Genomic DNA, 12,676 nt, shown 5'->3' on the forward strand with positions numbered 1-12,676 from the left:
GAGGTTGGCGCTGTGGATCTCTAACAAGTTTTTACTGTGTGCGTATTGGAGGTTTCAAAGGCAAGTCGAAGCCCAACCTGTTGAAGCAGGAGACCAGCAGCCTGGCGTGTGGGCTGCGCATCCTGTTCCGCATGTACACGGACGAGAGCCGACAAGGCGCCTGGGAGGAGGTCCAGAGGCGGCTGCTCAAGTGAGGAACGCCTTCATCTGCTGAACATTTACCACATTCACATCAGCATTGAAGCGATTCATCGCAATGAATCGATTGTTAAAATAATCAGCTAATTTAGAAATTGATGAATCATTAACTATAGCTTGGACTCAAAAACGTTTATATGTTGTAAGAGCAACATACGACAACAAATGAGCCAAAACTGTACAAAAAACATACATTTTGCGTTTAAAACAACAAAACCTTCTTTGTCTGTAAATATGTTCCACACAACTCATCTAGTAACATTGCTTTAGCTTCACATTGTTTAAAAAAAACCGGCCTATTACACACATTTAACTATTTAATTAGTAACCGATCAGTCATTCATAATGTTGGTGAGTTGATCAGAAAGGGTTGAGCTTTATACATTATAAACCTCAAAGTTTATTTCTAGATGCAGATGCATCCTTTGCAGAAATGAGCAAGCATTTATTTCTAATATTGTATAAAATAAGCTCAAGTGGTTAAATGATAAAGATGCAGAATGAGACATTTTTTAAATTAGATTTTTCAATTAATCAGAATAATTAAATAATCAGTAGCTGCAGCCCTAATACTGTTCATTTGAGGACATCAGGAGGCTTCTCCTCCATTAGATGGGCTGAAACATGATCATTTTATTTACTTGTGCTCTGCTAAGTGAGGTGAGATCTGTCCTGCTGGTTAAAATGTGTGTTTGATGCTGCCAGCTACTCCGCATTTGGTAGAAAAGTGTAAAAAAAAAAAAAAAAAAAAACAATATAACAAAGCCAGCAGGAGCTCTGCTTCACTGTTCTCATAAAGAAAAGCTTTATAGATCCAAAGCAACCAGAATGCTCCTTGTCATCAGCACTTCTGTGATTGCATCAGCGCTACTCAGAGCCTCACAGCCAGTCCTCATCCTGTTTGCTTTTCCCTTCTGACTCATCCTCCTGTTTTGATGCCCATATTGATAGTGATTCAAAGCAGAACACTGGTTTATCTCTCCTGCTTCCCTGATTAACGTTTAGAGAGATGAAGATGGTATCAGGTAGGAAATTAGTGTAAATGGTGGCTGAGTGTGTGAGTTGGATCAGTTCAGGGTGCAGAGCTAGAGGAGGACGTGGAGATTCAGTCACCAGATACAGATGAAAACTGGAGAAGGAGAAGTCCAGGTTCTCCTAACGGTTTAATAGACGACTCAGTGATCAGCTTCAATGAAGAGCCTTTATCATCATCATCATCATCCTACTTGTTCCCTGTTGTGTTAAAGTCTGTGAAATGTTTCTGTTTTGTTCAGCGTTTGCAGCGAGGCGGTGGCGTACTTCCTGGCTCTGACCTCAGAAAGCCACAGAGAGGCCTGGACCAACCTGCTGCTGCTCTTCCTCACCAAGGTGCTGAAGATCAGCGACGAAAGGGTAGGAAACCAAAACACACCCTGGATTTAAATAAAGTGAGACTTTTAATGATAATGTTGCATTTACGAGATCAACAACTGCATACAAAATGTAAAAATAATTTTAAACATTTCTTCATCTTTTACATTTTGTCAGCCACAAACTTGATTGTATTGTAAAACATCGACACAAAAGAAAGCCTGAGTACGTGGATCCATACAATGTTAGAATATTTTGATCTAAGTAGCCTATAAGAACAACACACAACCTGCACACCAGTGTTTCTTCTTTATGTTTAGATTTTGTAGCAAAATAAGAGAAACTTTGAGAGCCATTGATACTGTTGGATGTCCTAAAGGCTGACCTCTGTGTCTTTCTTCCTCCCCCTCTGGACAGTTCAAGGCTCATGCATCCAGATACTACCCCCTCCTGTGTGAGATCATGCAGTTTGACCTGATCCCTGAACTGCGGGCCGTTCTCAGGAAGTTCTACCTGCGCATCGGCCTCGTCTTTAACATTGCACAGCTGCCTGAGCCAGAGCCAGACCCCGAGCCGAGGCGTGCAGAGCCAGAAACGGACATGGAGGTGGGGGAGGAAGCTGGGGAGGAGGCCCAGTGATGCTGCACCCTCCTCCACCTCTCCTCCGCCTACACAAACCAACCCACCGCAGAAATGTGCGGTTGTGCTGCGCCTCCTCAGGGCCCCTCCGCCCCCCACCTCACCTCCTCTTCTTCTCTTCCTCCTGTTGTATGACAAACACTTTAACCTGATTAGTTGGAGATTGAAAGCCCCACCCAACACTCTGAACCCTCACAGACGGAGTCGTCCGCTTCATCGTAAAAACAATAATGTCTTGCACCGGGTGTAACGACGCCTCCACTGGGTAAAACTACTGATCAGCAACTGACATGTACCCATATCTCTGATCTACATCTCAACACGCGTGCTTCTTACTGTATGTTTAAAAAAAAAAGGAAGAAGAATGAATGATTTCAGCTACATGCAAATACTCAGCAACTTTGAAATTTATCTCACACACATGGCTGACGATCTCTCTGCACTGTGGACGGCTAACATCAGCGTTGGTTAGCCTCTTGGATGAAACTAGTTGTACAGATCTGCCGCTGTGTAAAATAATCTTATAATAATAATAATAATAACACTAGATTTTGTTTATTTTTCTCCTGGATTTTTTTGCTGCACTTGATCTTGTTTTTGTTCTGTTTTGTTTTTTTGAATGCACTGGAGATCTTACTTTTGTGATAATTTATTTGACTGCACCACCTCCTCCTCCTGATTGTCCAACACGGTATGATTTGTAATTAAACAAGACTGCGGAAAGTGAAGGGTTAAATTATTTCCATTTTATATGTTAGGTTTTTAACAGAAGATGAGACGATAACTGGGCTTCTGGAGCCAGAAGACAAGGGAGCACGCTGATGCTAGCTGCTTTATGAAGTCGCTATTCTAATTTCTGTTTTCATGTGAGTTTAGTTATCGCTCTACTGTACAAAAATCAGAAAACTTGATTTTGTTTTTCTTTGTTTTTTGGTTTGGGAAAGGATATATGTATAGAGAAAATTACAAATGTTAGCCGTGCTTTAAGTGTAAATTGGATGCATTCCTGCTCATGGATGTAGAAAACTAAATGTATATGATACAGCAATGTAAAGTTTTCTATGTTGCAAAAGATTATGTACAACTTTCTGTACAATACATCATCTGGCATTCTAATCAGGTTCTAGGTCAATAAAGTTTTTGAACTTGGTTGATTTGAATGAAGAATCAGTGAGTTTTAACTTGGTCAATAATCAGTCGCAATTCAGGTTTAGTTTAAAAGTACATTTTAATGCATAAATTTAAAAAAAGTGCAATATGAATATACAGACATTTTAAGGTTATCTTGCTATTGCTATGTAGTTAGACTTTGGTTGCATATATTTTTTAATGTCCCCATTAGCTTCCTTATCTGCAGCTGTGGAAACATTAAGATTGCAAAGCCACAGTAAATGGAAATTCCCTGTGGAGTCCGACTCATGAGGAACTGGATGATGTGGCGTTTCTGCCAGGGTGAAGCATCCAGCCTGCATCCTGACTTTTTCATTTGTTTTGTTTTTGTTTATTTTCTTGGCTCTGAGCCGGGCTTCAGCCAGGTTTCTGTCCTCGGCGTCAGAGACGGATCCTCCACGTTATCGCTGCAGTTCATGCGCTTCTCCGGCTCACGTTTTGTGGGGCTGCACAGTAAAAGAAAGTTGAATGTTCCGATTAGGAAAACTTTTACAAATGAAAAACAGATTTTTACTGCCTGGCCTGGCGCTATCTCCACCCTGCAGCTGATGAGGCCAGCAGACTCCCTGTATCGCCACCAGCTGCTGAGTGGAACCATGAGCTGCTGTTGGCTGCCGTTTCTCTGGCAAAGACACAAAGTGCTAAGCTGACCCTTCAACTGCTGGAGGAGAGCACTGGAGGGTGCAGGAAGCAACTCTTCCTTTATCCCCCCTGTCTGACGGGAAACTGCTACCAGTGTCTTGGAAAATAAATATATCTGAACGGATTTTCTGATGAAATGGGTAAAAGCTTTGTCTGTCTTTCCTCTAGTGAGACAATAACGCTGCCGTCTAGGGAAAATGGATACTTCATTCTTACGAGCGAACTCGACTTTCTAGACGGAAAAAATACAACTGCTCCTCCTTAAAGCTATCGACCAGATTCCTCTTGAAAATCACTCTTGATATAACGTGTAACTTATAGGTCTGAATGTCCTGGTCAGTTTTTTTGTTGGGGTTTTTTTCAATTTGCTCTGTTTTAGAATTAAGTTTACTGTCTGAAAATAAATCTTCCATAGGAGTACACCCTTCATGACATCACATTAGGCAGATGTGATGCCTTATGACCTTAAATACACTGGTGATTTCAAGATCTGTATGTTATTCATTGCAGATTCAAGCAGATGAAATGAGCGCCAGACTGAGTTGTTAGAAAGATGGAGGTTGTTCAGGTCAGTGCCACTGTTGGTGGTGAAAGCAGAATGCTGCATTTGTTTGTTTTGGCAAAGATTACTATCAAAATTGGCCAGGAGGAAATATTCTAAGACGAATGTGACCAGATTAGTGCAGGTTAGTTCTGAAGACGATCAATGTCTGCATCAGGGAGCCGTCAGAATCAAACTTTGACTCTTAAACACAAAATGCTGAACCAATCACAACGTTGCTTCAGAATCTGTTCAGATCTGGCAAACATTGCTAATTCACTCCCTCCCCTTGAAATGAATTACCCTAATGGATAGCATCTTTAACAGCTTCATTTCATAGCTTGTAGTCATAAGTACTATTCCAAGCCATTTTTATTTTATTCTCAGTTTGCAGTTAAACTGTTGGATCTCGTAGAGATGAGAAGCAAGTGTTCGGCTAAAGGGACATATCGAACTGAAAAGGCTCTGGAAAGTGGGTAGTGTGAGGAAATCGAGGCTCAGATTTGCTGCCCTTAATTCTATATGAAGTTAATTTAGACATTAAGACTGCAAATATATAATATAAGTACCTCTGAGGAAGTTGAACTCCCATGAGTTTTTCTTTTCAGGAAATCCAGGAGCAAGGGAAGGACCCATAGTTAATACTTCAGTAGATTTGACGTTTGCAGATTCGAAAGCCTCGGCTCTGGATCATCTTCTACATGTGAGTAAAATAGATTTGATAAATTTGGAGAAAAACTTACTATGCATGATTTCAGAAAAGTTGCAAAAGAAGTTAGAAGTTACAACTTGTCAATACTGGTAATCTACTGCTCTGACGAGCTGCCTGGGTCAAGTTCTTTTATCCATTCAGACAACAAAAGCATTACTGTATTTTAACAAGACAGAATTATGCAGGTTTGAATATCTAGTATCACCTACATGATTGTACTTCAATGCTTGTGCAGGTGAGGGTTGTGAGCCTCCTCCTTCAGCTGAAGCTCCAGGTGTCTCTGTTCTCTCCTCAGAAACTTGCGGAGGGTTGATAGCTCTCTGATCACTTCCTGTTGACCTGCTGGAGAAGAACAGTAACTCAGGATTAAAAACACGAGCGTGAAAAGGGATGGTGTGTAATTCTGGTGTGATTTACAACGTTTTACACCCTTAAACTGTTGGCACATCCTCAAAAGATCCATTAATATCTGACAAAATGTGGAATAATTTTCTACAGGATTGAATATTTGTATCCAGGTGTTTATATCAGACTCACCAGGTATTGAAGGCTTCCTCTCAGTAACTGGTTGGATGCTTGGTGCTGATACAATACGCTCCTGGCAAAAAAAAATATTTGTTTATTTGCAAGTTCCGTACAATAAATTGATGACTTTCAAAATATTTGTGTGCATTGCTAACTGACTTACAATTCTTGAAGAAGGTGAGCTCATATCAGATGACGGACTTGTTTGCTTCCTCTGCAAAGTTGGGATGGGAGGAGATGGCTCCCTCTGCAAAAACAACTGAAAAAAACACACAGTCCATCTTTGACAATCTCTTTAATAAAACCCAAAATTTCCATGTTGTTTCCGCCTGAGGATCAAACCTTCACCCCAGTCTCACGTCTTTTATATATTATATATATATTATTTATAATTACTACACTTTCCCGGTTGCTAACTTACAGTCCTTGGAGTAAGTGGTCCCACGGCAGATGAAGGACTTGTCACAGCATTTGTACACTTCCTGTGCAACGTTGGGATGGAAGGAGATTTCCGTCTCTGTAAAAATAAAAATAAAATAAAAACAGTCAATCTTGGATGATCTGTGCAAAATCTATCAACAGATTTCCTTTTTCTGTAAACATCTGGTACCTCATTTTGACGGACACTCTGGGGTGCATTCAGATTTTTCTGCTCTTTGCTGAGAACCTTCTCGATGTCATGAGTTTCAGCTTGATTGCTCTGTCTGCCTTTGCTCTACGGAGAGAAAGAAAGGTGACTCTCTAATGAATGCAGCGTGAGAATGAAGTTGGTGTGACATTGTGTGAGCCCTCACCCTCATCTCTTTTTCTCGCCTCTTCTCCTCCTCGTACTGCTGCTGTATGCGGACCCTCTCCATCGCCAGCTTCTTCTCTTCGTTCTCCTCGGCAATCCGAACGCGCTCTCGCTCCTCTGCTTTTTTTCTCTTCCTTTCCTCTATCTGTTTGAATAAATTGACAAGCTGGCGAAATAAAACCGACGCAGTAACTTTCATAATGAAAGGTTTTCCAAAGGAACATTGCAAAGCTTGTGCCACTATGCTTAATGAATGCAGTAAGTCCCTGTAAGCCTCTCTAACCTACCTGTTGTCTCAGTTCCTCTGTGTACCTGTCCAGCTGCAGAGGCGACGGATGACTCGACTCTACAACATTAGACAAGACACGAGAATGTGGAAAAAACGGAAAAACAGCCAAAACACAAACATGCGGGCAGAAGTGATTAAGCAGAGACCTTGCAGAGAAATTGGAGACTCTAGTTCTGCTCCCAGAGAGGTCATCCTCTTATTATTAAAGCTGCGCATTTGATACAGGTCACCTGGAAACAGAGATGGAAAATTAACAAATGAAGAGTTCCACACCTAAATGTTTACTTGCAAGATAAGAAAAGGAGGAGAAGAAAATAGATCTCAACACAGATCAAAGTTTAACTAGATTAAAATTAAGGATCTGCAGATGCACTAAATTCTTTACTATTTTGTAAAGCAAAACTCGTAGAAAGAAAATATTTATTTAAACAAAAGATGAATGACTAAATCTAACAAACAAAAAGCTTCAGGTTCCAGTCAACTTACTAACAAGGTTTCCGTGTTTGTCTCTAATTGGAGCTCCTCCTCCGCCTTTTCCCCAGGGGTCGTACACCACCGGTTCACTCTCCAGCTGAGCAGCCTCTCTCCTCTTCTTCTCTTTCTCTCTTCTTGTGCATCCTTCTTTTTCTGTAACCTGAACAGAGAACGCCCGGATGTTCTGTCCCAGTCACTGGTGCGGTGCTGTGTAGTAAACACTTGGGGTTTTTTTCTTTCAGATACAGTAATTACTGACCTGTGGCCTTGGTGCCTCTCTGTAGCTCTCGGTGCTCTCGCTCCTTTGGGAAGTCTCACATGTCTCCTTCTGCTGAGCTCGTCCAAGCATCCCATCTGTGAAGATAATTCAAAATAAGATACGACTAACTAAAATAGCATAGCGATTTCGTGAGTTGTTACTAAGTTATTGCTAGTAATATTACTCTAATATCAAGATTTGTTTTGATATGAGATGAAAAAGGTGAAAAGTATTAAATATTTCTAAACAGAACCTGCTTTATAAAAAAAGAACAGTCTGGTTTTACGTCAATAACAGTAGATAAATGAGCATTTTAAACATTACCTCCTGCATCTTGCAAAACTATTTATACTCCTGGATTTTTTCATGTTTTCATGCTACAAATAATCATTTGTATTTTATAAAGATTTTGGTGGTAGATCAACACAAACTAGTGCATAGTAATAATAATAAAGCAGAAAGAAAAGGATGTATAGTTTTCCAACATTCTTTCCTTAAATCTAAAATTAAAAAATCTGAAAAGTACGGTGTGCATTTCTCTGATACCTGATACCTCTAATAAAACTAAAAACCCAGAGCAACTCCCGCCTTCAGATGCTACAAGGTTATTAAATAGTCTGCCTGCATGTAATTTAATCTCAGTATAAAGTCTCCTGTTCTGTGGAAGCTGTTGCTGAACTGGAGAGCTCCTTCTGTGGCATCCGAGGTGCACAAAGGAGCGTTATCCTTTCTTGCTGGATTCATATTCATTACTGCTCCAAACTTAAATGCAGTAAGTGTTTTACCTCCTTGCCTTATTTGTACAGTTTTTCCATTTCCTCAAAGTGATCTGTTGCTTTTTAACACACTATCGCCATGGTGAAACATGGTGGTGGCAGCATGTTGCTATGTTGAGGAGGTTCCTCCGCAGGGATGGGGAAAATGAATGGAGCTAAATACAGGGCAATACCTGAAGAAAACGTGTTAGAGCATGTAAAAGACTTGGGCCTTGAAAGCACAGTCTCCTTGCAACAGAACAAAAAAGAAAGTATCTATAATTTTTGTTCAACTTTACAACCTATTATTGTGTTGGTCAATCTCATAAAATCTCAACAAAATATGTTGTAAGGTAAAAATGTGGAAAAAAAAAAAATCAAGATTGAGGCATAATTTTGCAGGTTATTGTAATTAAAACAGGAAAATTGAACACATTGGCAGCCATCTTATCCTCCAATCAAAGTGGGCCGGTGTCTTGTTACGGTTAGTTTCTCTAATCAAACACACCTGAAGCAAATAATTTTGCCATTCACAGAACTGGACTGAACACTGAGGTGAATATCTATGTGATTCAGATATGTTGCACCATGAACACAACTAAGAGCTGCAGGACCTTGGGTCTCGAGGTCTGGGCTGTAACAATCCATTAGAGTATTGAATACTGTAAAAACTGACTTTAAGATACCGTGACAAACACACCAATCGCACTTACACGACAGCGCATGCGTGACTGAATGATGTGACTGTGATACTTTACTCAGATATTGGTTAGAATAAGGATCCTGCTTTCTGGGTCCTTCATACCGGCTTGCGTCACCGTTGGAAACTACATGAGATCCAGGAGGAACAACAGGGACCCTGCAAAACACACACACACAAAATGAACAACCAGTTCACTTCGGTATTCATTTTACTCTTAACATAACGAAAAAAAAAAGCAACTGCTAGCTACCATGGGATGGCCACCTGCCCTTGCATGCCAGGGAAGGTGTTGTAATAATTAAACGGTGACACCACTTGCTGCACTGCTCCCATCCCACACAGAGGCAATGTGTTCCCTGGCAGCTGATTGAAGTTTGGACCAAAGTTCATCAGGGGATTGTGTCCAAGAGTTCTGGGTTGTGAGCTTTCAAAGAAATTGTCACATTTAGAATCAAACCCCGGGGTATCAGAAACATCCTGCTCCAAGCTCTGGTGCTGAGGAGATGCAGCGCCAATCTCCTGTTTGAGAAATAATACATCATTACTAAATAATTAGTCAACCTGAAATGAATGTTTTAGCTTTTTCTGTAAATGCAGTTCGTCTACCTCTTTCTCAGGAGTTGTAGCTTCAGCCGCACCAAGCTTCAGCACAGATTTCTTCTTCCTGATGACAAGAGATATTTAGAAGCCGTCACATGTTGACACTCAGCCTGAGTTCATTATGCATCCACTTAACCCTAAAATGCTCACAGACGCACACAAGCAATATATAAATTCATTTTTTTTAGATGATCTCTTGCGTTTGATTGAATTCACTTTTACTAGGAGTAGTGTAGAGGATTACATTATAACTGCCTCATTAAAAACCTTTTCTTGTTTTTCTGTTGCTCTGCCATTTGTTTCAGTAATTCCTGCTTGTACTGCTCCTTCTTCAATTGAATAACGCTTCGTTCCTCGACTGCCCCTGCATTGACAACAACAGATAATCCATCAACAACACATCCATCAATGGATATCCCTCGAAGCACTGATAGCAGTGGATCTTACCGATCATTAGTCCAGTTGCGAGCTCTTTCTCGACTTTGTTGGCAGTAGGTGTGGATTTTGCTGTTGTCTTCAGGTTCTGCGGAGTTTGACTAATGCTGAGCAAAGATATAAAGAATTACGACTTGCTTAAACAGTTGAGCATTTACCATTTTTTTTTAAGAAAGTGCTTTGTTGGCTATGAAAGTTTGTGAAGTGTGTTTTTGATGCCACAATGTCATAAAAACTAATCTGTGCATTGCAGGAGCAGAAAGTCGTAACCCAGCAACAGCTTGAAGTGGTTGCCTTATTACTATAATGATATAAATTGCTATTTTTGTATTTTGTCGTGCTTTATTTCTTGAACAATGACAATAAAAGGAATTCTGATTCTGATTTTACTTGAAAGTAAAATATCTTTAACCTCAAGCAGTCAACAGAAGTCAAGGTTGCTTACTCCGCCTTCCAGATCCCGTCGCTGCTGTTTTGGTCTCGAACGGCAAGGGCCTCCATTTCCTTCATGTCTCGCAAATCTCTGCCATAAGCCCATGCAAAACAAAGTGAATTGAGTCAAGATACTATGAACCAATCCCTAATGAAACCCTATTGAAGTTCAAGGTCATTTTTGACAATAAATAAAAGCTGTACCTCCTCTGTCCATGGTCAGGGGTTCCCCATTCCTCTTTGCACTCCTGCTCATTTGTGCTTCTGCCTCGCCTCCTCCGGCGTATGAAGTCATACTCCTCCTCTTCCTCTGTGTTCAGCTCCTCCTCAGAGCTGTACGTCCTTCTCGGCTGATGTACTTCCCATCTCCTTCGCCTCCAGGAGCTGGGACTCCTGGTGTCTGGGCTTCTTCTGTGGTCTCCTGCCTCGGTCAGAGTGGCAGCGTTTTTCACGGATGCCGGACTCTCCCTCTGATGGGGCGGAGTGCTTGTCTGGGTACTTATGAAGGACGAAGCAGAGCCAGGACTAATTATGCTTACAGCATCTGATGCTTGATGTTCTGGCTGAAAATGATAAATTATGTGGAAATTAAGTTACATTTTTTAAGGTTGGCACTTAAGGATGTATTTCTCTACTCATACCTTAGAGGTAACCGGATGTGCTCCCTTCTTTGCCCTTCTGTTTTGAGCTTGCTCCTGGAGGAAAAGGTTGTATTCTCTCTGTCTCTCTTCTCTCAGTCGTTCCTATGACAAATTGAAAGGAAACATACTCAGTACTTTTATTTAAAAGTATTCATACCACTGAATTTTGTTCAAATGTGGTGTTGTTACAACTACTAAATGTATTGCTCTGTACTGGACATGTGCTTATATGTCATACTTCAAAACAAAGTAGCAAATAAATATGTAGAGGAAAGACAAATAAGCTTTTTACATTTTTTCCAAGCGAAAACAAGAAAAATGTACAGAACAATCACCCACCTTTACTGATACCTTCTCCTCAATAGGTAAGGAGAGACCCTGCTGCTCCTCATGCACATGACTTTTGCAATCCTTTTTCTGAAGAAAGTGGAACAAAACAAAACAGTCATTTGAATCCATATACGCTTAGCAAGAAAGGGAAGGAGTTGTAATCATATTGACAGGCTTATTTAATTAGTAGAGAAAATGATCAGACCTTGGCAGCATAATCTTTGTACTCCAGCTGCAGCTCCAGCAGCAACTTCTGCTTCTTCTTTTCATAATCTCTTCCCAGAGCAGCTATTCCTGAATCTGGAAAATACATCGTATGCATCTAGGCTACCGTAAAATACTGCAATTAATACAGCTTGAACACTTTCAGAGACTTGTATAGTACCTGTGTCAAGATTGTGGGTTATTTCCTGAGCTGCTGACGCGGATGGAGGCATGCTGGAGACTTATTTATTGCGCAACATCAGTCTCTGCCTGTATAAGACAAGCACAAACTAAGTATTAAACACTGCTTGAGTCTATTTCAAAGCTGCTGTTATGAAGGACATACCTCGGTTTATTTGTCTGGGTGGTCCGTCTGTTCCTGCGTCATTGTACTCGAGAAATGTCGTTTATAAATACAAAAGAAATGAGTCTTTCTTGATAATAGCCAGCTGAAACGAGCGTCTTAGTTTTAAAGAGTTATTGGTCCGTTTTATAAACGCAAATGAGAAATCCGCTTTATCGAGGCGCAATGGACGAAGCGTTACGCGTTGCTACGGGCAACTATGACACGATGTCCCGACAGACTCACTGCAGTTACTAGCGAGAAACAATAAACAAAACAAAAATTAGACTAAAATAAAATAAAAACTAAAAGTAGCAACACATAAAAATAATTTTAAAAGCCCTATAAGCGGTTATTACAACTTGCTTTGTAGCGCTGGTTTTTGAGCATGAAAGATTATGTGGCTTATAATGAAGAGTAAATTGACCTGTTAAATACAACACCTGGATCTGTGTTTCTGTGATAAAATAGTAGGAGGCAAAGTCTACCTATCAAACATGTATGGCTCCTAAATTAGTTTTTTTTTCTGTTGCGTGCATTGCGAAGCCTGTGACCATAAGTTTTATCTGGGAAAAAAAGGGGAAGAAAGTAGATATGCAAAAATAGTCAAAGGATGCCCAATTGAAAAAGGATGCCATACT

At 40.5% G+C, this 12,676-nt stretch overlaps 2 protein-coding genes across 7 annotated transcripts in view; one reads left to right on the forward strand and one right to left on the reverse strand.

The window, feature by feature from the left end:
• The window catches only part of arfgef1 (ADP-ribosylation factor guanine nucleotide-exchange factor 1 (brefeldin A-inhibited)), a 57,193-nt gene extending 53,846 nt beyond the window's left edge, over window positions 1–3,347 (forward strand). For 2 of the 3 annotated variants that reach the window (XM_028005100.1, XM_028005101.1), the window contains 3 exons: window positions 52–190; window positions 1,473–1,590; window positions 1,966–2,187. In XM_028005100.1, coding sequence (XP_027860901.1) covers window positions 52–190; window positions 1,473–1,590; window positions 1,966–2,187 — 479 coding nt within the window. Of the gene's footprint in view, window positions 1–51; window positions 191–1,472; window positions 1,591–1,965 lie in introns of all 3 variants that reach the window. The other variant, XM_028005099.1, reaches the window with a different exon arrangement.
• A 49-nt stretch (window positions 3,348–3,396) lies between these two features.
• LOC114136503 (centrosome and spindle pole-associated protein 1) lies at window positions 3,397–12,249 on the reverse strand. 4 transcript variants are annotated; one of them, XM_028004508.1, is made up of 24 exons: window positions 12,039–12,249; window positions 11,874–11,962; window positions 11,694–11,788; window positions 11,498–11,575; window positions 11,159–11,260; window positions 10,722–11,080; window positions 10,531–10,608; window positions 10,098–10,192; window positions 9,918–10,014; window positions 9,657–9,714; window positions 9,301–9,569; window positions 9,106–9,206; window positions 7,593–7,687; window positions 7,346–7,493; window positions 7,006–7,089; window positions 6,858–6,916; window positions 6,572–6,715; window positions 6,388–6,492; window positions 6,199–6,294; window positions 5,941–6,036; window positions 5,790–5,850; window positions 5,462–5,591; window positions 5,110–5,237; window positions 3,397–3,803 (listed from the first exon to the last, which is right to left on the reverse strand). In XM_028004508.1, exons 2-22 carry the CDS (start codon window positions 11,923–11,925, stop codon window positions 5,473–5,475), a joined length of 2,391 nt encoding a protein of 796 aa, XP_027860309.1. In that variant the 5' UTR covers window positions 11,926–11,962; window positions 12,039–12,249; the 3' UTR covers window positions 3,397–3,803; window positions 5,110–5,237; window positions 5,462–5,472. The 4 variants fall into 4 exon arrangements, with proteins under 4 accessions (XP_027860309.1, XP_027860307.1, XP_027860305.1 ...); XM_028004506.1 differs by having other exon boundaries at window positions 5,472–5,594; window positions 12,039–12,248; XM_028004504.1 differs by having other exon boundaries at window positions 5,462–5,594; window positions 12,039–12,248.
• Between the last annotated feature and the right edge of the window lie 427 nt (window positions 12,250–12,676).

This window comes from Xiphophorus couchianus, chromosome 21 (genome assembly GCF_001444195.1).
Source record: "Xiphophorus couchianus chromosome 21, X_couchianus-1.0, whole genome shotgun sequence".
NCBI lineage: Eukaryota > Metazoa > Chordata > Actinopteri > Cyprinodontiformes > Poeciliidae > Xiphophorus > Xiphophorus couchianus.

What these genes read in the sequence shown, in the direction of transcription:
- LOC114136503 (XM_028004506.1), bottom strand. Translation starts at nt 11,925, where the DNA reads ATGCCTCCATCCGCGTCAGCAGCTCAGGAAATAACCCACAATCTTGAC. An exon ending in CCTGACCATGGACAGAGGAG is followed by an intron (nt 10,609 to 10,721) that starts GTACAGCTTTTA and finishes GGCTTATGGCAG; the next exon opens with AGATTTGCGAGACATGAAGG. An exon ending in CAAACACGGAAACCTTGTTA is followed by an intron (nt 7,090 to 7,345) that starts GTAAGTTGACTG and finishes CTCTGTTTCCAG; the next exon opens with GTGACCTGTATCAAATGCGC.